We start from the raw sequence: 25,647 nt of genomic DNA on the forward strand, positions 1-25,647 counted from the left end.
TCCACGGCGAGGGGCCGGGCTGTGTGGAGCCTCTGCCCGCCACAGTAGGGGCTGGGCGCTGTGCAGCCCTGCCGGCCATGGTGAGGCGCAGGACGCTGTGGAGCTGGTTCCTGCAGCTCGCCGCGCTGCCGTCGGCGGCGGGCTGGTCAGGTGGGACGCCGCAGCCGTTCAGCAGCTCCTGCTGGAGAGCCGCGGAGCCGCCGCCGTGCAAGGGGTGGAGCGGCACTATGGAGGAGGAGGAGGAGGAGGAGGAGAAGAAGGGGGACGAGACTCCTCAGGGGCGGCAGCAGCAGCCGGGGAGGTGAGCGGCGCTCGAGCGGCGCTCGAGCAGCAGCAGCGCTCCGGGGGCGGGGGTCGCTGCCCCCGCGCCTTGCTGTGGGCAGGGAGGGACCGGACCGAGCCGAGCGGCGCCTCCCGCCCCGTGCCCGTCCGGAGGGGAGCCACTGCTCGACTTGCCGCCGTCAGAGCCCCGCAGGCGGCCGGGAGGAGCGGAGCACCTGCTCCGAGCGCAGCAGCGGGGCTCGCCAGAGACACACACGGTACCGGGGTCCCGCCGGTGAGTGTGGGCGGGATCGGGCTGAGCCCCTGCGGGAGGCGGGGGGAGCGGGGCAGAGCCGCAAAAGTTGGTGGGTGGGTGCGCGGGGCCAGCGAGCCCTTCTCCCGGCCGGGCAGCAGCAGCGGCACAGCCCGGCGGCCCCGGAGCTCGGCGTGTGCCTCTGCCCAGCCCCTGCCGCGCCGTCCTGGCTGGGCACAGACGCCGACGGGCACCAGCTTGGACGGGTGGCCCCCATCCTTTCGCACCGGTGAGCGAAGAAAAAGTATTGCGTTCGTCCCCCACCTCCCAGCGGCGAGCTTTCGGTTTCCGTCAATTGACAGTAACACATGCTGCAGCAGCGCTCCGAAAGAAACAAGTTATATAATCGCTTACCAGAAATCCGCTTCATGGTATCGGCGGTTTGCTGGATGTTTTCATTCGGAGAGGAGGCACGGACAGATGTTTATCGCAAGGGCGGGGGGGGGGGGGGGGGGGAGAGAGAGAGAGGGTTCGCGTTGCATAGTGCGAAGTGGAAGATGTTAACGAAGTCATTTAATGTAATTAGTGCCGTCAAATAATCTCAATGATCGTCAATTATCTCTAGTAAGGATTTGGGGAAAGCGTTTGTATGTCTTGACGGCAGGCAGTGAAGTTCATATTGGACTTATGCAGAAATGGTTCTTCTAGTGACGATTATGATTTCTTATATTTGTTAAATGGCGATTATGAAGCAAGTTTTCAGTTTTAAAGAAAAGTACTGTTTGTGCTTAAATATTTTTTCTTTCATTTTCAAACTGCACCAACTAAAGTAGCATCAAAATTAAAGGGAGTGACAGGGAAATCACTTCTGTTTTCCGGCAAAAGACCCTTGAAAAGACTAATGTATTTTTTAAATTCATGGTAGCAGCTGTATCAGTCAAGAAAGAAGGAAGTCTAATTCATTTTGTAGGTAAGAATTTGGGAAAGACAAGAATAAGATTTTTTTTTTCTTCTTAATTCAAGAATTATTGCAACAGTTGCTTTAAAAATGGCCCAAATCATCTGAAATTGAAATGCCTATTATAGAAAGTAATGGCAATTTTTAATGCCTGGAGATTGGAAAGCCCTGTCTTGGTTCAGTTGTTGTGATGGAAGAGGATGTGTTCAGGAGAGGAAGAAGAAAGAGATGACAGTGAAACAGTTGAAATATAAACACAGTTAATTTGACTTCAGCTTGGCCCAAATCAAAAGATATGTGCAACCTTTTTAGGAGGAAGCAACCATTATTATTTTTCTTCACTTGCATTAACTAAGTAGATTTGAAAAAAAACCTCAGGAGAAATCTGCTATTTTCTCAGCCTTTATACTCTCAAGATTGAACAAAAATGGCTAAATCTTCATTCAAAAATAGCTTTTAAGGGTTTTTTTCAGCAGATAGCAAAGCAATTATTTTGTCTGTGATGAGAAAAACAGAAATGCTGCCATATTAATTAGTGTCCTTTCACCTGCTGTGAAATTAGTTTCACTTTTTGTCACATCTACAAATCCCTTACTGATTTCACTTGCATTATTTTCCAGTCAATTGCTTTAACTTTATAGCTTGCTGTGTGTTGGCTAGGTAATCAGAATCCTACTTCTAATATTCTGAGAGCCAGGACCATGGAAAATCACTTGATCATCTTGTATCTAAATGCAGATTTGAGTAAAAAGGATTTTTGTGTAAACCATATGTTGCACTGGGTTTGAACATTCTTAGAAAATCTAGGAAAGAAGGTGCATATTATGTGCTCTTTGCATGTAACATCTTGGTGTTTAGCAGCTGTGCAAGGAAGGGTTTGAATAGCCAACAACTGTGCCCAAGCAGATAAACCTTATGAAGCAGTTCAAGAAAGAGAATGGGCATTGCCAAGTGACACAACACTGCTGCCATTGTGTTCCTACTGTGAAAAACAAGATTTGGTAAGATGATGTGTGAGTGAAAAATCAGGTGGTAAAAACTGTATCAGAAGTTACTTCTTCTCTAAGACCTGTTACCAGGGTTGGAGCTGGTAGTGCTACTGTCTGGTAAGTAAGGTTTGTCATAACATTTCAGGTTTTATTGCTCAAAATATTTGGAAATAGGTCATTTGTTAAGGCAGAAATCTCCCATGCTGTGGACTGAGGGTTGAACCTCACTGAAACCAGTGAGGTTTACCTGTTTCCTGTAATGAGATTGTGTCAATAATAAGTTGTTTATGTGTGCCTATGCAGTTGTGTTTACGTGAAACACTTTGTCTCCTTAAAACACCTACATATTTAGGATGGTGCCTTGAAAATTAGTAGATGGCTCACATTTGTGCTGGAACTATGCCTTGACTCTGCCATAAGGGTAAAAAAAAAAAAGGAACCAACAAACCAAACCAAACAACTTCTCATATTAACACTTTTGTTGTTGACTAACAACCAAAGCGCTTCGCCTTTCATTTAGAGTACATGAAGAGACAGTGTAATCTAAAGTTGTGGGGATGGAGTTGAAGGCTCTTTATAAGGAAGAAGTGTTGTAGTGAAAAGCATAAGCATATTGTGACATTTCCAGTTTCCTTGACTATCGATGTTTTGCTGTGTCTAGTGTACTGCCTCTTGGAATTTCTTTTTTAATGGGTGTGTTTCAGTTGAAGAACTATAAGAGTGCTGTGTGTTTTCTGGCTTTCCAGTATGAAGTTTTGAATATTCAAAACTTTTATTATTTGGAAAGGCTGATGACCTTTTGGCTTAACTCATGAGAAAGATGGTCTTTGAACAGTTGCATTCAAGAATAGTATATATTTCCACCGAGAAAAATTTATAATTTCTTTATCTTAGCTGACTTAGAAATTATTTGCTTGGATTTCAATAAATTTGAATTCCAATATTATAAGTAGTTCTGTAAAATATATATATCCATGGGGTGCTTGTAGATACATACACAGGCAGAGGGAGAGAGAATGTTGTTGGGACAAGCAAAAGTAGAGTTTATGTTGAAATTTAAGTAGATTTAGAAAGAATTTGGGAAAGTATTTCCATGTTGCAGAGAAATTACATTGGGCCTTATGTGCTTGGACTTTGAACTCAAAAGAGGGAATCAAATAGACAAGCATTTAAATGAATATAAACAAAATTGTAAGACTGTCTATTAACTTGAGAATAAAATTGAGTTTAGTGCTTGGGTGTTGCTGCACTTCCTGGACAACTGAGGTTTTATAATGTTTTAAAGGCTTATTCTTGGTGTGAGTCTAGAGAAAGTTTGCATAGGAGTTTGTTCCTTCCTGGCATGAAGGAAAAGGAAAAAGAAAATTAAAAGGCTTAGTAAATGAGGTGGAGATAACAATTACACAGTTGCAGACATAAAAGTTCCAGAGTTGATGATAAATGGACTTCAGATCCTGCTTTGCCGTGTAGATCCTCTGGATCAAAGTCTTAACGTGATTTCTGTGCACTTTCACGGAAACAGTTCTTACACCGACCACGTGCTACAAAGGAAATCAGTTTTATCCCATTGCATGTTCAAGTGGAGCCTTAATTTCATTACATGTAATAGTACTTGGTTTTAGTCATATCTAATTGACATTAAGATGTTAGATGGAAAACCTTTAGCCTTAGGATGGAGTGCGAGCTCGTAATATTTTAAAAACTTTATTTTAGTTAAGAAAAACCTGTGCTAACAGCTTCAAGAGCATAGTAACTTAAAGTACCAAACCCAATAGGCTGTTACCACACAGGAGGGGCTAAAGTGGGTTTTTTAATGCTCGACTTCAAAGTTTGGCAGTTTTTTCTAACAGTAAACCCCATCCTGGCAAGCTGTGCTTGTGTCATTAACTGTAGTCACATCAGTAAACCAGTTGAAGGTAATGAGCTACTCATTTGCATAAATAGTTACAGGAGTGGAGCTGGTGCCAGAACGCCTAAGCTGGGGACTGGTTTGTAGCTGGGCTGGTAGGAGTTTCGTGTTTGCTCTTTTAGAAAAGCATTATTGAAATTCTATATAAGTGTGAAGGGCCATCCATAGAGATTATAGTTATTGTTGGAATCCGTGGCTTACCTGGGCAGCTGTGTGCATGTGCCATCTTCACTTATTTTACCGTTGATTTAAAAATTGTCTGTTTCATTTATGGTCTATTGTCTTGCACACCATCACAGCTGTAATACACAAGCCTGGCTTCTGTGTGTGTCAGCCTGAGTCCTGCAGAGCAGGTAAGAAAACTTTCATTCCAGTTCTTGTGCTTTCAGCATTCTTCCCTGTACATTAAGTAGTCATATGAAATTAGTTGTTTAGGGAGAGCAAAGGAAAGCAATTTCCGTTCTGGTGTAGGGAAATTTGACTCTGCCTTCCCTTTGGTGGCTGCTTCAGCAATAGCATGGAATTACACTGCCTTAATCATAATGATAGCCTAGGCTGCTCTTTTAAATGTGATGGCCACATGCCAACTTTTGGATTCTTTTATTCAAGACTGCAGTAAAAGATGAGGGTAAAGAGGAAAATAACTTATTGTAATAGGACTGTATTGCTAAAGAAATTGGCTCCTAGATCTGTCAACTCTGTTAAACCGTGTCCCCCCATGGACAGCTACTGTCATATCAGGGATCGTAACCTAGACAGAATGTGCATGTAACAGAAAACTTCTGTCATATTAAATACAGTCCATAAACATGTTTGGGGACTACAAAATGATCGTATTGGGCAGGGACAATCAGCTGAGGCACCTGAAAGCAAAGGGAGAATAGTTATGTGTTGTCCCAGATCGAGGAAGAGACATCTTTATGCAGTTTATACAATGCCTATAGCTGGTCAGATTTAACCCAGGGTTGAGAAATAACTGGCTCTAGGGACTACTGATGGGCCTGACTTTAAAGCCTATTTGCATTTGTATCCAGAGGCATGTAAGGGTGTAGCTGATAGGCATGAATAACTTTCTGTTGGTTTGGTTGCCCTAATGAATAGCAGCAAAGCAGAGGTGGAATGTGCAGTAACGGGAGTGGGCTGCCTTGTAGGTGGTAGGTAGCTATTGAATTTGCTCGGTTATAATATTGAACATGACTGTCTGAGGAGGCAGCCAGGGACTCTCAGCAGCATCAGTACTGAATGTGAATGAAACCTTGGATAGGAATTAGATTGAAAATGAAGCATATTAAGGGTAGGTGGAATTGTTGAACCTCACTTGGCGGAGTATGTAACTGAGCTACACTGGAGAGTATAAATGGAGAGTATTTAATTAATTAGTTTTTTAATACCAGCACTGGCATAAGTAGTTTTTGTTTACAACAGTGTATACCTGTTCTCACCCTTCCCTGTCCTAGCCAGTTTGTTGGTATAAACACTTGCGTGGTTGCACAGTGATGCAGGTGAAAATTAAGTGCTTCTCAAGGGATGGTAAGGTAAGAAGTGACTATCATCTAGATTAGTTTCTTAGGTAAATTCACCGTGTGTACAAAAGTGTTTGTTTTGGCAGGTCTGGGGGGGTAATGAGGGCAGAAATGGATTGGCTCACGGTAGTGGCTGCTTAAGTACTACAGCTGCTGTAAGAATAAGCCTAACAGCAGATGATCATGGGTGGATGCTTCACATTTGGTTTTTTGGTAACTAATTTTTTTTCCCTTCATGATGTCTAAATAAAACTTTGCTTTGTTTTACTGTTGATCCTCAAAACTAGATAAGAATAATTAAGAAAGATTCCTTCTTATTCTTGGGGCTGTTTATGGAGAGAGCTATTCTTTTTTTTTGTTATCAACACTGTTATTAATCTTTCTTGAACGGTATACAAGGTCACTGTAGAATCAGTATACTTTCAGATCTGTTGAATGAAATTTTTGGCAATGCTTATTCTTGCTAGGGATTTTTAATGTGAAATTTCAAATAATAAAAGTATTTACAGATCAGCTAGTTGCAAGCTTGAGAGATCTTATTTGTGTGAAATCTTAAAACCAAGAGCAACTGGAATAATTGATGATGCAACTGCTGTTGCAGCCATAAAAAATAAGCATAGTGAAAGAAAACTTCCAAGATGTGTAGCAGTGTACAGTTTGCAGAAAGCTTCTTGCTTTGCAAAATCTGCAGTGGTATGATGGAACAGCCTGAAGTACTGCACAGTAAAAGTTTAAATGCATTCAGAATTTTCCAGTTTCAAACTGTTCATTAATTAAAGCAGCCAATTTCAGACCTGAAGGAAAAATAAAAGCACAGCCAAAACTTAGCTGGCAGTCATTTGATAGTAGAGCTTGCGGGAGCCAATTACTTACATGCTCCCTAGTGTTTGCAAATAGCTTTCCTTTTAGCTGAAATAATTCTTTTTGTTTCAAACCAAAATGCATGGGTTTTTTGCAGTTAGTAAAAATATGTATATTGAAAGAAAATTTCTGAGTTGTGTAGCTGTATATGGCTTGCAGAAAGCTCAGTCTTGTGGTGGTAAGGCTACAGTGGTGTGAGTTTGCTGGGAATTGTGTGCTGTTCCCTTTAGGTGATGTGTAGTGCAGCTCAGTTCTGGATGTGGTCTACACAGAGAGACAGTGATTAAAAAATGAACCAAGCCTTTTGCTTCAAAAATGCCAAAAAAATAAAGATATTTGAAAAGCTATGGAATGTTTGCAAGGCAATTGTAAAGTTTTGGGGATATTGTTGGATTCCAGTAAATCAGAGCTTCATAGTAACTCTTTGACTTTCTGGCTTATGAATTTATTAAATAAGGACCACATTTCTGTGTAGAAAAGAATGATAAATCTGTTTTGGCAGACTTCATGCTTAGTAGCATGTCTGTGCTTGGCTATACAGTTAACAGGGGAAACTACATCCATTTCATTTATGGAGTAGCAGATGCTAGAGGAGAATGGATGGAAAAGGTGAAAACACTATAGATTTTATACCGATGCATTTTGTATTCAAATAAAGTTCAAGTAATTTGGCTTGAAGCTCTGCTCTGTTCAGAAGACCATTTGAAAAGAAAAATTTCAATGGCAGAGTGCTTCTTGTAATGTTATTGTGCCGTTTCCAACTTTCTCTTGGAACAGAAAGTATTAAAATGTTTAGTTAAATTTTTATTATTTTTCTAAATAAACAGAAGGCTCGGGGCTAAAATATTTGTATCCAAGTTTTCAGTTATATCAGAAATGCTGAAATAACCATTTTACCCCAGACCTGTTGTCCTAAGTAATATATCCTGTTTTCAGGTGTAAGCTGGTTTAGTGGGGCATGAGACATGGGTTTTCCATGCCATGTCCTGCCTGATCTACAACTTCTCTTTTGCTTTGTGGATTACCAGGGGTGCCTTGGTGTTTGGAAAACATAACTGGAAAACCAGTTATGTGAGCTCTGCATTTTGATTCATGTTGGGCTTTGTCCGATTCATCAGCCTGTGGTGCTGTTTGTGTCTAGAAAATCTCCTGGCCTTGTGGATTTGGCATGACTAAGGGTCTCCTTTAGGAGTTTGTATGTCTTGGTCCATTTTCTTTTCTGAATTCAGTTGAAAGAGCAAAGAATCTCTAAGCACAGAGAGGGTGGTGGCCTTGTGTCTTGCCTGAGCCCCTCTTACAAATGATGTCAATCCATTTGCCCTTGGTTGGGGGTAAGTCGCCTCATCCTGAAGGATGGGCTCCATTTGTTAGGAAAGCAGTTTAATGCCTCTAAGTAGAACAGGAGTTTTTCTTTCTTTTTAAAAGTATGGAAAATAGAAGATTTCTTGTAGAACTTTGTGTAACAATAAATATTCACCAAGGATGTGACCTCTTCCCTCTGTCCCTCCCAAGTGAACGCGACTCTATTCTAGTTTGATTTTGTTGTTTCTACAGCTCATAATTTTTGCTGCCATTCAAGTTCTTGAATTAGTTTCTCAAGTGCCAAACTATTGTTTTTGGGGGAGGAGAATTTAGGAAAGCTGGCAGAAAAATAATTTCTGATTGCATATTTTCTAATATTTAAAATGTACCTGCCAGATCTCCTTATCTGTAGAGGCTTCTTTTTGCAGAAGTGTAAGAGTCTCCTTGGACTAAGAGTTGGTTGAGTTTTATTTTAAGCTAATGACTTCTGGTTTTCAAGAAATTATCATCTATGTTTTTTTTAATAAGAAAACTTAGATTTCTTTTACTGTATGTCATGAATATTCTAGGATATATTTTACCAGTTTAAACTAAACAGAAATGAACTGGCAAGATTGATACTTCAAAGGAATCTACAGTTCATCAGGGATACGTCTAGTTAATTGTTTGTAAATGTGTCCCTTTCTTATACATGTAAAAGTTTTAAAGTATTCTGTGAGCACTGAGGTCTTTTATCCCTCGAGTGGCTTATGGAATACTAATGAAAGTAATGTATGTGCATCATGTGGAAAATATGTTGGCAGACACATAGATACCTGCAGAGCCTTAAATGCTTTGGCATTGTCTTTGTTTAATCAGCATGGTTGATCCCTGCTTCCCCTAGAGGTTTATACTTTCAGAATAAGATCAAAGGTTTTTATGAAAATTTAAGCAAAAGTAGAATTCACTTATTTTAGAGATAAATGAATAGATAAACAGAAGCTTAAAAATAAAACCTTAGGCACTCCGGTCTCTAATATAAAATGTCTTGTAGCAACAATAATTACAGTAGTTATATATATTTAAAAAATCAAACATCTGAGATGTTAACAGATGAATTTCCTGGAATTAAGTACCTACATGATTAAACTTCTGTGATTTGTTTTCATGATGCTTTCTGGAAGAGTGGATGTTTTATGCTATGTCTGCGTGCTTTGCTAAATTAATAAGCTGACTTGGCATTGAGAATGTTCTTTGAGGAATGCCAAACAAAATACCCAAACCCAACCCTCTTTAGTTAAAGTAACAGTTAAAATATCCATTAGAATTTTTTGAGGTATTCTGTCTGCCTTTTTGTGGCACTGATTCTTTTTAATACCATTTAGATCTGATTAAAATGCTATAGAGCAAGTTGAGTGTCAGTTTCTTTGGAGGCTGATTCCAGTACATGTTTAGTGGAATAGAGGAAAAAAAGCCTTAAACTATAAACAGTTACATTTAAATTATGATGCAGATGTGGTATCTTAATGCTATATATATATATGATATATATATATATGTGGTATCTTAATACTATATAGAAAATACATAAATAGAGTAGTTTCAGTAAAACTGCAGGGAAACTGAAGTACAAAGCAATTACGTAAAACAAGATTATGACCAGGGGTATCAAAAATTCTGTCAGCAGTGTTTTCTGAATGTTGTTTGTGCTTCTTTATCAGAAGTGAATTTTGATGTGTTAATATTTTATCTCTGCTGTATGGTGAAATAATGGTAATTTTGTTAAGAAAATTTCACCGTATTTATCAATTGTCATATCTTTGCAACTGCAGCTGTACTTAGTGTTGCAGTTCAGTTGCTGCTGAAACAGCAGGAACAGACTGCATTTGAAGTTGGAGCATCACCAGTAAATGCATTTGGGTTCAATTTGGTAACGCTTCTTACATGTGTGGAATATCGTAGCTGAAAAAGTTGTAGTGAACAATATATTTCATTTTCCTTGTAATTATGAGCTTGTGGAGGGCACAGTGAGTTATGTGATTCCTGAGAAAACTGTGGGCTTTAATTCTGTTCTCTGACAACGTTGTTTGAGTGGACTGGCTTTGATACATCAGCCCAGTGCTTCTGAGTATACAGCTGCAGTTTGAGTATCTGAATTAGTGAAACCGTAGATAGACTAAAACGTGGTGGAGAGCTTTCCACAGGACAAACATCACAATTTTTTATTAAAAATTATTCCTGCACCGCAGCCGTAAATCGTGCTGTCTCTTCAACTACTGATCATCTTCTAGTTTTTACCAGGTAGAGTTTGTAAGTACTGGAAAGCTGTGCACTCTTTAAAACAGCAACTGTTTTTTGGTTTTGTTTGTTTGTTTTATTGTTTTGTTTTGTTGAGTTTTGTGGGGTTTTTGTTTGGTTTTTTTTTAAGCCTGTCAGAGCATTGTATTTACTTTCCACATTTCAGTTGAAAGTAAATAGAGAAATTGAAGCATTTAGTTTCAACTGACTTGCTTCAGCAACTTTTAAAATAAGATAGGGATATTTGTTTTTTCTACCTTGGATACAGTGAGATTATATTCCTAAACTCTGCAACACTTAAGTGCAGTTTGGAATAAGAGATTCTGACTACTGAGTTCACAGTTTTCTAAGGAATGTGCCAGAATTGTGACTTCATAGAAATAAGCTTTTCTCAGTTATTTTCTTACTTTTTTTATATTTCACGATGGAATTAAGAATAAACATTGCAGCCCTCATTTGAGATGTTTCAATTTCCCGTGGCCTTTCACCAGTCAGTTCAGTTAAATGTGTATCAGAATTGTATTTGAAATTGTTACATTTACCTACAATAAGGTTTTCCTTTGTTTTAGACAAAATAGGAAATAGTGCCAAATATCTTTTGTGTTCTGACTTTCCTGCATGTATGTGCCTCTTGTTGGTATAAGTAAAGTGTTGGTAATGCTACATGAGGCTGCTGCTCTTACTACAAAATAAAGCCACTATATTGGCAAATCCCAAGGTACTGTATAGTTCCAGTGTCTCCTGGACAGACTTGCAGGATCGTGTTACATCAGGCACTGAATGTCATAAGTTTCAGTAGGAATTACTATTCTTCCAAAATGTAAATTAAGGAACCCTTCCCCCTCCCTTTTGCAGTTGGTAGATAATAGTGTAAGTATCTGAAGCTGTGCATTCCAGGGAGTAAAATTCAGCCTGAACTACAAAGAGATCTCATGTCTGCTTGCCACAGCATGTTTTTGAAGGCTTCTGTGTAATAGTGACTGTTTTAAAGGCATATTTTGTTGATTAAAAAAATAGAGTAGATCATAAAACGAGAGGCTTGTTTCTAATGTGTGTGAGAACACTCAGTCTTACGAATGTTGATGCTAGTCCAAGAAAATATTGATTAATTAAAAATTTATTTTAGTTCTTCTGAAAAAGATATGGATAAGAACACAGATGAAGAGCAGCCTTCAACTGCGTGTAACCAGTACCCTAAAGAAGCAGTGAAGAAACGTCAGAACTCAGGCCGTGGTTCCGGGAGCAGTGATTCTTCCAGGACCTTCAGGAAAAGCTTCAGGCTGGACTACAGGTTAGAAGAGGATGTAACTAAATCAAAGAGAGGCAAAGATGGGAGATTTGCCAACCCATGGCCAACGTGGAAATCGCCAACCTTGCCGAATGTTTTGAAATGGTCCCTCATGGAAAAAAATAACAGCAATGTGCCAGGCTCAGAGGTAAATACTTGCATGTTTTCTTTTCATGATTTTGGCTGCTTTTACCTCTGCTCTAATCAATAAAATAGGACAGGCATCTTTTGGAGATTTTTCTAAATTTTACTTTTCTGATTTTATTATCACTTCATTATTTTCAAAAGATGGGTTAATACTTTCTACCTCTTTAATTTTTGTCTCCTTTCTGTTAGTTCCGCTGCCTTTGATTTATCCAGCTCAGTTTATATTTCTAAAAACAACAAAAAAGGCCTCCTAGCTCAGTCATAAACCATAGTTACGGCCTTTCCTTTCTAGTAGGTGTTGCCTTAGGAAGCATAACATGATCCTTGTTGCATGAAATAGCTGTGGCATATCTAATTTTAAAAGTTTTGCCTTTTTATTCCAGACTGCCATTTAATACATACATTACACCTTTTTCATGAAAATTTAATAAGTAGTTGCTGTCACTTACCTATGAAAGTGTTGGCAAATCTCTGTTTTTTCTGTTTCAGTACACCAGGAGAAAAAATTGCATATGTTAAAACTAACCTTAGGAAATATTTGTACTGAAACACTTAAAGTACACTGCCAGTTTACTGTGAAACATCGTTATTTGTTCTTGGTGTGTTGCTTTTGTCAGATATTGTGTATAAAGAAGGAGACAGGAGAAGCGACCTCTGAGAGAAGCTTCTTTTCCATGAAGAGTAATGGATACTGGAAAGCCATGGTTCTCTTTGTGGCCACAGGAAGTCTGAAGATGACTACAGTTTTGACAGGATTACTTCTTAGTGTATTTCTGATGTGTTGGCTGCACTTCAGAAAAGCTGTGCTGAAAGGTGCACAACCAGAGACAGCATTTGTTAACAGGCAGATGTTAATGCTTTTAAGAAGGTATGCGTAGGCTATAAATCTCAGTCAGTATTTAGTAAAGAGCTTTCAATTTTATCTTATGTGAGTTACCTGTGAAGGAAGGAATTCAATCAGTTTTATGGACAGAAAAGCTGTGTTACTCATTAGCACACGATGGTCAGAGGTTTGGGGATGTCTTTAAGGATATGTGGCATGGAACATATTTAAGGAAGAAATAATCTTGGCTGTTATTGTTCTATAATAATAATAACAACAAATAATTTGACTTCAGAAACAAGCACAGCAAACCTGTGTCGGTCTTGGGATCCCTTCAGCGCTTTACTTTTTTAAAATTTGATGATCTGCACCTTGTAATGGTGAGAGCAGTTCCTCAGTGTGTACAACTTTCTAGAGAGTGCCGGCAACTTTTACATAAAATTCACACCTTGACATTCTCAGTTGCATTGACCTCTGCCCTACAAGGCTTCGTGTCTTCCCAGCACCAGCCAGAAACCTGGTTTGTGACTGACACCCCCAGAAGGCAATGCTGAGGTGTACTATGGAGTGCAGGACACACAGCACTCTGATGGCACTGGAGAACTGCAGCACTTCCCTTTAATTTACAGTTTGTCCTTACAATAAAGGATGATCACAAAGAAATCTGCAAAGCACCAGTTGAAAAACTGTCTCTGACCCAGATGAGATTAATTTTGGACTAATTTTATTGTTTGCATATGTCAGTTTTTAATTAAGTCCCTGCTATTATTCAGGAGCTCAGTAAATCAGAAATAGGAAGATCCCTTGATAGGGATCAATGAAATGCACTTCTGGAGTCCTCAGCCATTTTGATGCTTGTTCCAACCAGTTTTGTTCCACACCTAAATCAGCCCGTAAAGCACATCTGAGCTTGTTTGAAATTCAAACTAAGGGCTCCAAACTTTATTTAGCACTGCTAGATGGTATGTCCTTCGAGCAGACTCCTGCTTCAGTTTCCACGTTGAGTTCCTATGCTGTGCAGGTTCAGTTTATCTGTACCAAGTAGTTTGCATATGTAAAAAAAAAGCATATTATCCAGGATATATACTTGTACTTCACTGTGGAAAAGCTATATATATTATAATCATGCCTTCAGAACGAGCCTATATCATTATCCAGAATGCACAGACTTCTTGTATTTTCATTACAGGTTTTATTAATAACTTTGTTCAGTGCTATTGGAGGTTCTTTGATTATTAGTTGGTGGATCAACAATTTAGATTGTTCTCATTTCTGCAAAAATCCCGTGGTATTCCAGTATGCACTAAGCACCAAAAATCCTAAGCTAATCAGCTAGTCTTACCAAAGCCTGTCATGTGTTTCTTCTTGCTTTGCATTAGGAAGGAAAGAAGAACGTGGGAGGGGGAAGGGACACAGCAAGAAGAGTTTCTGTATTACTTCAGTGATGAAGATAAGACAGTATTAAGCACACTTTGCTTCTGTCAGTAGCTGATTTGACATTAATGCCATGTTTCAAAGATCTGTTATAATTCTTCTAGTATTGCTATGTTTCTGGTTAGTCTGACATAAAACAAAGTGAACTATAGCAGGTTAAAAGTTCCCTAATATTCTGTATTTTATTCATTATGTTGTTTTATCTTGTTGTGTAAGTTTTAAGAATTTCATGTGAAGTATACTGCTAATAGGACTTGTGTTTTAGTATGAAATCTTATGAGTTGAGTAACGAGTCCTTATTGCTTTAAAAGGTGATTTTAGTGCACTTTTGTAAAATACCAAAAAAACCCCAAACAACCCCAAACACAAGCCCCATGCACTGAAAATTAAGTTTTTTGGCTATTTCCTGGTGTGATTTACTATGGTAGCTCGACAACCTGCCTGATTTTTGATCTCATCCTCTGAGGAATCATTGATTTGGAACAGAGGCCTGGAAAGCACAAGCTCTGTATGAGATCTGCAAGTTACACTGCCTTTGTGTTCTTGGTCTTAAACTTTTGTTCACAGAATTTCATGTGAATAGGCCAAGAAAGCAGTCATTCGAACTGTGTTCCTCTCTGTTTATCAATCTTCCTGTCTGTGTGACCTTTATAAATGCCTTTTATAGCAATTAGTTCTACCTTTAATGAACCATTTGAAATACTTAATAGCATCAATCCTAGTGACATCCCTGTAAAGCCTTTATTGATAGTGTAGAGATGTTCTGGGTGCCTACCCCAGCAGGTAGTTAATAGTGCAGGGGTGTTGTGGTTTTACCCCAGTAGGCAGCCAAGCCCCAGTCAGCTGCTCACTTACACCCCCCCACACCACTTGCACCCCAGAGGAATTGGAAGGGCAAAAATGAAAGAACTTGTGGGTTGAGATAAAGACAGTTTAATAGGTAAAAACTGCATGTACAAGCCAAGTGAGAAATTAATTCACTTCCCGTGGCAGGCAGGTGTTCAGCCATCCCCAGAAAAGCAGGGCTGTGTCCCATCTAACAGTTAGTTGCGAAGACAAATGCCATCAGTCTGAATGTCCCCCTCACTCCTTCTTCCCCCAGATTTTATTGCTGAGTGCAATGTCCTATGGTCTGGGATATCTCTCTGAGCTGGGGTCAGTTGTCCCTTCTAGCTTCTTGTGCACCCCCAGTCAACTGGCTTTGCTGCTGTGTAAATGCTGTTCAGCAATAGTAAAACATCAGTCTGCTCTCAACACTGTTTTCAGCACAAATCCAAAACATAGCACCATAGGAGATACTGGAAGAAAATTAACTCTATCCCAGTCAAAACTAGTACAATATGTTTGAGTCCTAGTTAAGAACTAACTGTTCATGTCTGCTAATTGGCCAGTTCTTCATCCATGTAGTATTGTTTATTAATATTCCATGATGCTAATTTTAAAAACTAACTTGTATCAAATGTCAGCAAAAATAAGGTGAATTAATTTAGTTCTCAGAAAATAGTCTAACTCTAAAACCTGCTACGTAAAAAGAATATTTTCCATAAAAAATGTACTTACTGACCTAAATTGCATTATGACGATTAATTACTAAATTCCGCATCTGAGTTTAATTTCTTTGATATATTCTGATTTGTTGGCTTAACCCCATTTAATTAGTTGGTTTTTCCGAATTTCCATTTTTGAGTATTGGGTTAGTTTTGTGCATCTTCCACTTTTTTTTTTTAAATTGAAGTGTCAAAATATAACACTCTCTGTGGTTCAAATTTCTGTGGCCAGTGTCATTCCCATGTGCTTAGAATGAAACAGAGATAAGAAAGTGATGCTTCTTTCTTGGAGAAGCAGCCATTTATCTCAGTCTAAGCCCACTACTTTTCTTGTATGATTTAGTGGTTGTATTGTACTAACCTTATATTCAGCTTTAGAGAATGTTATGTATTTCTCATTCCTGTAGACAGTAATGAAACTTTTTCAGTAGACATGTCTCGTCCATTAGCTCTCAGAAAAAGCAATTTCATGAATATTTTATTATTTACAGTAGAATTGCAGGGGAGTGGAGATGTGTGTGCTTTGTTTTTCCCAACATATGCCTTTCAAATCAATAAAATATTGTGGAGAAAGTAACTCCCCTGAAGGTGTCAAGACTGTTTTAGCAAGGCAACTCCTGGAGTCCTAAACTGTCACAGCATCAGCTGGACTTTAAGAGAGCACAAGGTCAGCTCTGTCTAAACTCACTGATAGTGCTAATCTGTGCTAGGCTTAGAGCATAAGAGCAGCAACCATCACAGGGAGAACTTGACTAGGAACCAGAAGTGCTGGGACATCTGTGATTACCAGGGAAAGGAGCGTCAACAGTCTGTAGAAGCTGCCTAACCCACAAAAATTGTTCTAAAGCAACATGAGGAGTTCAGAACTGTTTGGGAGGAGAGCCATAGCCACATTGTGGGCAAGCTGGTGATGATCAGAAATTCTGAGAAGACTCTTTAGGGTTTTTAATAGGAAAACTGTTGTTATTACACATAAAACTTATGCATAAACATCTCAACCAAACTGCAGTGAAGAGAGTAACTCTGTTCCAGAATGAGAGAATGGGTGGTGGTTGGGCGATGGGTTTCAATTGGTGATGTACAGCCATGGCCTCCTTTGTGCCAACTTGAGGCTACACACAGAGCCAAATCTGAACCAACTGAGATGAAAGCTGTCTGTTTTTCTCCTCTGCATTAGTGTTCAGCCAGATCAGTTCTCTGACCTGTCAGACTTGAGTGGAGACTGCATAATTGTTCATGCTGGAACAAGAGAGGAGAATGTTACACAGGAGAATGGATTTAGGCTGATTTCAAGTCAGTCACTGGGCTGCGTCCTGAACATGCAGGGAGATCAGTATAGTGATTTATTCAGTAATAATTAAACTTTAATTACTTTAAAGGCTTCCGTAAACCATCAGAAGCAGCATAGCTAAGTATCTCAAGGTTTTCCTTAAAAATGATTTTGTGTTTTATGAATGTTCACTGAATTATTGGCAGCATGGGAAGATGGAATTGTAAAAGGTGACATTAGCCAGGTGAGGTTAACCTCCATGTGCTGCTACTGGACCTAATGGGGAGAGAGAGAGGGTCTGATAAAGGCTAACAGAGCTTTTGTGGAGTGCTGTTGGGAACATGGCATTCTCTTTCATCTGTGACTTATTTGTGCTAGGACTTGGAGGATGCATCATTTAGTTGCACAAGCTAAACTTCAGCATTTGTTAAGACACTGTGTGTTTATATTGCAAAGCCCTTCTCAGGATGCTGTTAGTGCCTTGCAGTGCTTTCACTGCAATGTTCTCAGACTCTCTCAGTAGGTCTGATAGGATATTCTCTCTCAACAGAGAAGCGTAAATATTGCAAAAACCTAAAATGAAATTAGGAGGCAGTAGCTGGGAAAATGGCCATTAAAAAGGCATCTATTTTGTGCTGCAGTTCTCTGATTGCATAAAACATAATCAAAGTACAAGTCTTGACTGTATTGATTTGTGCCTTGTATGCAGTTTTTGTTCCGTGGCCAAGCACATTCTGAAATTTCTCACGCATATTGTGCTCTTTTTTGCTAGGAACTCGATAAAGAGCTTCCAGTGTTGGAACCTTACTTTGTTCAAAAGCCAGAACTTGCTGGGAAGACAGGAGCTGGTATGCGAGTCACATGGCTGGGACATGCCACAGTTATGGTGGAAATGGACGAACTTGTACTTCTTACTGACCCAATCTTCAGCCAGCGAGCATCCCCCAGTCAGCTGGTGGGTCCCAAGCGCTTCCGAAGGCCTCCGTGCACAGTGGCACAGCTCCCCAAAATAGATGCAGTGTTGATCAGCCACACCCACTACGATCACTTGGACTACAACACTGTGACGAGTCTGAACGAACGCTTTGGGAGTGAGCTGCGCTGGTTTGTGCCACTGGGGCTCCTGCAGTGGATGCAGAGATGTGGCTGTGAGAATGTCATTGAACTGGACTGGTGGGAAGAGAACTGTGTCCCTGGTCATGATGCCGTGACTTTTGTCTTCACCCCTTCGCAACACTGGTGCAAAAGGACTGTGAGAGATGATAACAAGGTTCTCTGGGGCAGCTGGTCTGTCTTGGGTCCTTGGAATAGGTTTTTCTTTGCAGGAGATACCGGATATTGTTTAGCTTTTGAACAGATAGGTAAAAGGTTTGGACCTTTCGATCTTGCAGCCATCCCCATTGGAGCTTATGAGCCAAGGTATGAAAATCAAAGTTTGATCAAAATACGTAAATGAAATTATTTACTGATGGCAAAAAATACGCTCAGAAGTTAAAATTGTAGGTGTGCTTTATTAAGAATATACAATTGAATATAGAGGCAAAAGAAAGAAATTGCTGAGGCCAAGGGATGTTGCTGAATGAAAAAAAAGAAAAAAGCAGGCAATTAGAAGATGGAACTGAAATGTCCAGGATGCCTGTCTGTGTATGTGTGATGTTTTTGGAGAGTTTTTCCTTCCATGTTAAGCACAGCTGGGATGAATTGGCAGTCTTTCCTCCATGAAAGATGTTGAGTAAAAATCTGGAATTGCTCTGTGATTTTTTTTTTTTGTCCCAAAACAGCATAGTTTAATCCAGCCCATTCAGATGCATGCCATTTGCTGCATTTTTCTCTTGCTTCAGGCTTTATGCTGGTTTTGCAACTTATCTGGAGATAGAGATGACTCACTTATAATGTGTGAAAGATCTGTTTGTTTAGGCATCTCTATCCTACTTATGATGGGTTATCTAAACTTCTAGATGATAGTGCTCTTATAATGCTGGAAGGGAAATGTGTATGGGCTGGGAAAAGAAGATAAGACTGAACACAAAGGTAAAAATTTGGTATCTTTCAAGAAGTGTCAGGTTCTCCCTTCTCCCTTACCACCATTCCCTTGAGCTATTTCTGAAGCACACACTCCTTGGTGTGTGCTGCTAGCATGAAATTTTTTCAGGGATGGATTTAAATTTTTGGCCTTAATGCCTCAAGGCACCAGTAATATGTCCTTATACTATTGAAAATATAGGTAAGAAAAAACCCTTTGAAAAGGGGAGTGCAATACATGAACAGCTGTTTCATGGGCATGTTGGTATATGTTAGTTTCTTGCTTCTGAGTGTTCTGTATGTTGTTGAGGTCTACATGCTTATGATTTTTTTGATTAGGTGACTATATATATTTTTTTTTTCTCTTTGCAACTTACCCAATGACAGTAAAGAAGAAATCTTGCACTTGATTAGGTGACACAAAAAAATGTTACTTTCTGTTTTGGTAGGTGGTTTATGAAATACCAGCATGTGGATCCTGAAGAAGCAGTAAGAATCCATATTGATGTTCAAGCAAAGAAGTCAGTAGCAATTCATTGGGGGACCTTTGCTTTAGCAAATGAGGTAAATTGCAACACTATTACGTGAGTTCAGATTTTCAAGTACTACATAGTCATTAGTGAAGCTTTGCTTGTGCAATTAAACCTACATATCTGTAAACGTAAACTTCAATTGTGAACTTTGTAAGAGTGACAAGTTGTTACTCCACATACTGTTGTTCAAAACAATGCTTAGCTTTTCATAACTAGTTACATAAAATACTTCCACTGTTAAGAAAGTACAGAGTTAGTGAAACAAATGTGGAGGATTTCTGATATCCAATAGCTGAGGATCATAATAGGTGGGGACACATATACAGTAATAAAAGCAGACTCAGCAGTGCATCACGTGGAGATAGTAAGAACTTCATGCCTGTAGGTCAGTATGGTATTTATAATCATACCTGTCTAGTAAATAAATTGAACAGTATTTTTAATACTTGATTCAGAGTTAAATATCAGCAAGGATATGAAAAATTGAGTTACTGATTTTTTTTTTTTAATTTTTTTTTTTTATTATTCCCTCCTTCCCCTCTTTAAGTCCACAGTTCTAATAAGAAGGTTACCCAGGTACTTTCACAGCAACTAAAAATGCAGTGAATGGGAAGTACCTACTTCTGCTTTCATACTGTCTGGTAGCCATTTTTCAACTTTGTCCTTGTATCAGTTACACCGCTTTATCTTCTGATTCCTTCCTGATACTGCGATCACCTGATATGTCATATGTTCTGTCCCTTCCAGCTCTTTGTGCACCTCCTCCCTGGCAGAGCAAAGAGTTGCCAGGCAGGGAACCTAGCGAGGGCGCTTGGACAGAACCTTTCCTGTCCACAGTGTTTCCAATAAACCGTGTCACTAGTGCCCACGGTACAAATGTTACTGTGTCTTTAGAAGCGCAAAAAGTAGGTGATTTCTCCCTGATGGTGCCTTTTCTGAAATGTAGCAAATACAACGCGGTAACTTGAGGGGGCCGCAGTGGCAGCACCCGAGAGTTCAGACAGGACCGCTGACACCTTGGGTTTACTGAGCGAGAGAAAGCGCCAGCTGCTGGCCGGACAGCGCTTCCTCCGAAGGGATCTGTTAATACACTGAAGGCGACCGAACTGTGGAGGACGGGCTGTGCCTTGCTAGTTACTCTGCGGCTATAAATCAGCATTCTTAGCATTTAAAAACTTAAAATGAACCCAAACGTTTTGACAAATATCCTCATCCTCCTTCTCCCCCCATTTTTAAAGCAGGGATTTCTGCCCCCAAAATGTTGCAGTGGTATCTTTTCCCTCATATTATTCTCATTTTTTCCAGTATTACTTAGATCCTCCGGCTAAACTGAATGAAGCTCTTGAAAGATACGGCTTGAAAAAAGATGACTTCTTCCTCTTAAACCATGGAGAATCACGGGACCTGGGTACAAATGACATGTTTGAAAACTGAAACCGTAGCAGTTCCTTGTAAGCCCAGTTTGATCTGAACTAGCAATTAAAAGTACAAATACTAATATGATGTATTTACACAGTGCATTTTTTAGATTGAATTGGATTTCTAGGTGCCAGGTTTTAGAACTAAAACTTGCATACCAATTTCATGGTAAGTTTTTCAGTCTCAGCACTAAAGCTTGCATACCAATTTCATGACAAATTTACTAGTTATATCATTTATAAATTTTGAGAGGTCATCTAAAACTGATTAATATAAAAGGTGTTGTCTGGGATTAACTTGCAGTTTCAACTCTGATGTGTACCACTGATAAAAATTTTTATTTTTACACTCTTCATTTTACCTGCAACAGCAATAATAACCTCAGCACAGGACATATGCTTAGGATTAATGGCTGACTTGAATTAATCATTGTTAGACTGTCATCTCCCACTTGTTAGTCTTCAGGTTCTGCCCTGTACCTTGATAGCTTCACTGTATGTTTTGTGGGGTGGAGTCTTCCATTACAGCTGTGTTGTTAAAGCACAAGCACAGTACAATTGTTTTACTGAGTGCTTCTTCGTTTTCAAATATCGATGAACCACAAAAACTGAATTTTACAGTGATCAAAGAAATGTGCCTTTTAAAGAGAGAGATAATTTAATATTGCACCATGGATGTGTAAAACTAACTGCTGGCCAGAGTTATCTGCACACTTTCATTGTTTGGTCGATGTTTTAAGTTAGGTCGAATGTGTCAAATGAAGCGCATGAAATGGAACAATCCCTTAATGGCGCTTGTCTCTGCATTGACTCAGCCTTTTTCTAAGTTGTTTTTTTTTTTTCTTTTTAAGTGAAAAGTCTGAAGCAAGGGCTGTGGTATTTTTTCTTATAGCTTCCCTATAATTTTAAAGTTGAATGAGAGATTACAACATTGTTCAGTATTATAAAACTTGGCTAAATGTGTCTGTATCAAATTGCCGTGCTAATTTACAGAATTAAAGCCTATTGTTGCCAATAAAAAGGGTTGTTATTCTCCTTCATAATTCATTGGCAAATTGGTTTTTGTTTATGATTTGTTTTGGTCTATGGGATATGTTTATTGGTTGGGTGTTTATTTTTTTTTTTCCTCTTGCTGTGCATTACATTTTATTCCATGAAGATAAAAACAATTTTTAAAGAAGACACATTATTTGAAGACATGAACTTCTGGCAACTAATTAAAACCAGCTAATGAGATTTCATGCTATGAACAATCTGAAGTAATCTTTTAACTGTAGACAGTTATCTCTTTTAGGACTTCCCAATATAAATATTTTAAGTCTTATAGATCTTCATATCAACAAAGAACAGCAAAAGGAAGCAAAGATGAGTTAGTCCAAGTTCATGCTGAGGAAGGGTTCTGGAATAGAGATTACAATTATATGTAGGAAAAAGCAGCTTATTTGCTTTGGTGGGGTTCATCTTTGACAAACATGAAGATTTCTTTATTTAAAAAGGTAATTCTAGTGTCATGTAGATGTATTCACCAGAATTTGTTCAAAAAGGGGTTTAAAACTACTCTGTTGTTCAGTGTTGATTTTGGGAGGCTATTTCAGATGAAGTCTCTATTGAGCCTTTTATTTACACAACAGCTTCGATTACAATTTGAGTCATATAATGCATATTACATGTTCATAATTTTGTGGAGGACACCAAGCTGCAGGAATTTTCGACTTCTTTGGAGGACAAGGTTAAAATTAAGGCTGGTTTTGTTGTAGGTTGGGTTTTTTTCCTGTTTGCAAAATCATCAATAGATTATTCTGGAAAATTATGTCCTTTAGAAAGAGTGAAACTAAAATATAGAATACCCAGATAAGCAGCCACATAGTAGAGAAATAGTGACTTACACAGATCAGAGACATATTTTGTTTTGAATCTATTAATTCACAACATTTTTAGGTAGAATGGTGACTGTTACGTTTTGCTTGGTGTTGATAAGATTCCATCCAGGGTGGGGGGTAGGGAATAAAAAAATTAGACATCCTTGCATGAAGGCACTTTGGAGAGTCTTGCATGATTTTAGAACATCTCAACAGCATTGTTCTATGAAGAAAGCGTTTAAAAATAGGTCTTTCTAGACCAGAAAAAGACAACTGAGAAAACACTGTAACAACTTTTTGTGTATTTTTAGAAAATGTCACTTGTTTCTGTCAGCTGTCAAAGCAAAGGATAAAAGGTCAACTCTACCAAAAAGATATTTAAAAAACTTCTTTTTAAGTTGGAGAACATGAAAAGGGACATCTAGACATCTCTGTTACTCAGCTAAAGTAAACATACACATCAGCTATACCTAGAACAGTCTAATCTTAAGGTCTCATCAGGAGAGGAGAGTGGGATTGGTAAATTCTTAGTGTCTGGCCTAGCTTTTATTTTTGTTTGTTAAATTCAGCAGCAGAACACATTAAGTCTACAAAAAGTGGCAAAACATTAAGTGATTGTAATGTAACTTGCTTATTAAAAACTGTACAGTGTTTTAGGAGCAGTGGGAAGGAGAAAGGGAAGTTCACTGTCAATGCAGCAATTGTCAAAGTTCTGACTGGGAATCATGCCAACTTCTATTTCTGCCTTGACTGTATTCCTGGTGAGTTAAAACTACCTATGTGGTTAAATTAGATACATGTAGCTTTACCCCTGTATTGATCAGGGCATACATATGTTGCAGTTTCAAGGTCATCTTTTTCTTGCAGTTTTAGCTAATTGCAAAGTCACCTTCTGAAAATAACATCTATTGTATTACAGAAAGAGAAGATAGGAATGTTTTATTAAGAGCAGAGTGGGTATATTAAGTTAGATGAAGCACCTGGTAACAGTTTAGGTGACACAGTTCTCTTAAAAATGGTACAAAGTGGAAAACCGATGCTTTTTTTACTTTCTCTATAATACAAGTGTTAGGAAGTTTTTTAGCAGTCTGGTTTGAGAAGTCTTTTCCAGTATGTTTTCTGTTCATCAATGAAACTCCATTCAGGTTCTTTTACAGTGATGTTTGTATGTATTCCACTTCATTTTGAATTAATGCTCAATTGATGACTTAAACTTTATGGAGGCTAATTCAGCAAAAGCACTTATTCCAATGATGTTCCAGTTGCAGAAAAAAGGAGTAAAGTTCTCCAAGGAAAGCAGGCTCAAGGGCTGCTACAGAATAGGAAGCTTTTGTAAAAATGTGTATGATACTGCTTCGTAGACTTTTTTATAAAGACGAGAATACTAAATTGAAGTTGCAGATAATGTTTGACTCTTAATAAAATATTTTTAAAAATATGTCTGCTTTCCTTAAAGTGATGATTTTAAAGCAAAATAAAATCTTTCCAATTTTTGTTCAAGTGTAGAAACTTTCCACAGTTGTGGTTAACTGCACTGTAGTTAATTAAGCTATTGCTTTTCTCTTGCTTGTAAAAAAAAATCTGTTATGCTCTCTATATTAAATACTCTTTTGCACTAACTGATTTGTGCCTAGTAATATGGTAGTATTCAGGGTTTATTTGTCATTGTTGTTTTATTGTTTGCTTGTTGCAGGTTTTTTTAGCATAGCATTCCCAAGATTAAATATTTTCATCAGGTCAGTCTGTTTTTAGAAAACAACATTATTGTGTTAATATTCTCACAACTTGCTCTTTCACTTCTATATCGGGGTGATGCAGCAAAAACGCCAGTTTCTGAGCAAATGGGGCAGAGTCCCTGCAGAGTGTAAAGAAAATTGAGTCTTCACTGTATTGGTCCTCAGTTACGGTGCCATCTTCATTGTTCATGTTCTTTTTCAAGTTTGCTGCAAATGCCAGGGCTCTGAGCAGAATATCTCTGTTTATAGAGTTGTCAAAAAGTAATAGCAATGATGGCACCTAGGACATTCAAGAAATATTCCATACTTAATCACCAGCAGTAAGTACATGTAACCAAATCTAACTTTAGAAAATGAAAAAAAAATTTGCACCTAAACCAGAAACTGTCTGAAATCTCAGAACTTTGTATGTTGTGAAAGCACATCAGAAACTTGCACAGTATGCACATACTTCCTCTTTAGAAAAGACTGGCTTGTGCATCAACATCCTAATAAATACTTTGTATTTTCAATCTCCAAAATGTGGCTGGCTGGAAAATTCCCATTTGGAAGAGAGGGTCTGCTTTCCTTCTCAGTAATGTTGATTTTGCTCTCTGCAGTGATCTGAATATTTTTATGTTAGCACTTCTGATAAATGAGAAGAGGATGCACTTTTAACAGAACTGAATATTTAGCTACCCTGATCTTGTTTGGATAATGAAAAGACAGTAATATCTAGACTAGCTCTGCTGATGGCAGATAGCTCACAAATAAAGGCCACTACATGTTTTAAGAAAGTTACTCTGGGGAAGAGGATGCAGCAGCATTCCAACTCTGACTCTTTGGTTTTGTGTGAGGGAATGAAACCGAAACAAACCTGTGTGTCAAGGCCAGCACAGCAAATGTCCCAGAGTTCTCCATGAAGATGTAAGTAGATGCACAGGGAAAGTTCACTTAGAGACAATAATTTTATGACTGCATTTGAGTAAAGGGGTGGGGATTTCAGTGGAATTTGGTTGGTTTTGGTACAGTATATTGGCTGTAGAAACACCTATTGAGAAGGATCATTTACACTACTGGTTCTATTTGATGTCTGCTCCTGGTCTTCAGGTTTTGGGTTCCTTATACATATTACAAACTGAAGTTCTTGGTACTACCCCTTTAGTGGAAAGGCTTCTGCATGTTATCATTGATTATCAGGAATGGTGCACCAGAAGTACAACCCACTGTCTCCAAGGCCGTAGGGCCCTGTGCCTGC

The 25,647-nt window shown here is 38.8% G+C and overlaps 2 protein-coding genes across 4 annotated transcripts in view; one reads left to right on the forward strand and one right to left on the reverse strand.

Moving 5' to 3' along the window:
• Positions 1–24,112, forward strand: NAPEPLD (N-acyl phosphatidylethanolamine phospholipase D). 3 transcript variants are annotated; one of them, XM_027741752.2, is made up of 5 exons: positions 1–301; positions 11,460–11,769; positions 17,615–18,261; positions 19,314–19,428; positions 20,703–24,112. In XM_027741752.2, the coding sequence occupies exons 1-5, from the start codon at positions 78–80 to the stop codon at positions 20,829–20,831; spliced, it is 1,425 nt and encodes a 474-aa protein (XP_027597553.1). In that variant the 5' UTR covers positions 1–77; the 3' UTR covers positions 20,832–24,112. The 3 variants fall into 3 exon arrangements, with proteins under 3 accessions (XP_027597553.1, XP_027597555.1, XP_027597556.1); XM_027741754.2 differs by lacking the exon at positions 1–301 and adding an exon at positions 321–556; XM_027741755.2 differs by lacking the exon at positions 1–301 and adding an exon at positions 572–803.
• ARMC10 (armadillo repeat containing 10) overlaps positions 14,943–25,647 on the reverse strand; it is a 16,929-nt gene continuing 6,224 nt past the window's right edge. The window contains exon 6 of the mRNA XM_027741756.2: positions 14,943–24,690. Coding sequence (XP_027597557.2) covers positions 24,436–24,690 — 255 coding nt within the window. The 3' untranslated portion in view covers positions 14,943–24,435. The remainder of the gene's footprint in view (positions 24,691–25,647) is intronic.

This window comes from Pipra filicauda, unplaced genomic scaffold, assembly GCF_003945595.2.
Source record: "Pipra filicauda isolate LSUMZ 115617 unplaced genomic scaffold, ASM394559v2 scaffold555_size307855_pilon, whole genome shotgun sequence".
In the NCBI taxonomy this organism is placed as follows: domain Eukaryota; kingdom Metazoa; phylum Chordata; class Aves; order Passeriformes; family Pipridae; genus Pipra; species Pipra filicauda.

Coding starts and splice junctions, on each gene's coding strand:
- NAPEPLD (XM_027741752.2), top strand. CDS start 78: ATGGTGAGGCGCAGGACGCTGTGGAGCTGGTTCCTGCAGCTCGCCGCG. Junction 302..11,459: donor CGGCAGCAGCAGCCGGGGAG/GTGAGCGGCGCT, acceptor AATTTATTTTAG/TTCTTCTGAAAAAGATATGG. Junction 18,262..19,313: donor ATTGGAGCTTATGAGCCAAG/GTATGAAAATCA, acceptor CTGTTTTGGTAG/GTGGTTTATGAAATACCAGC.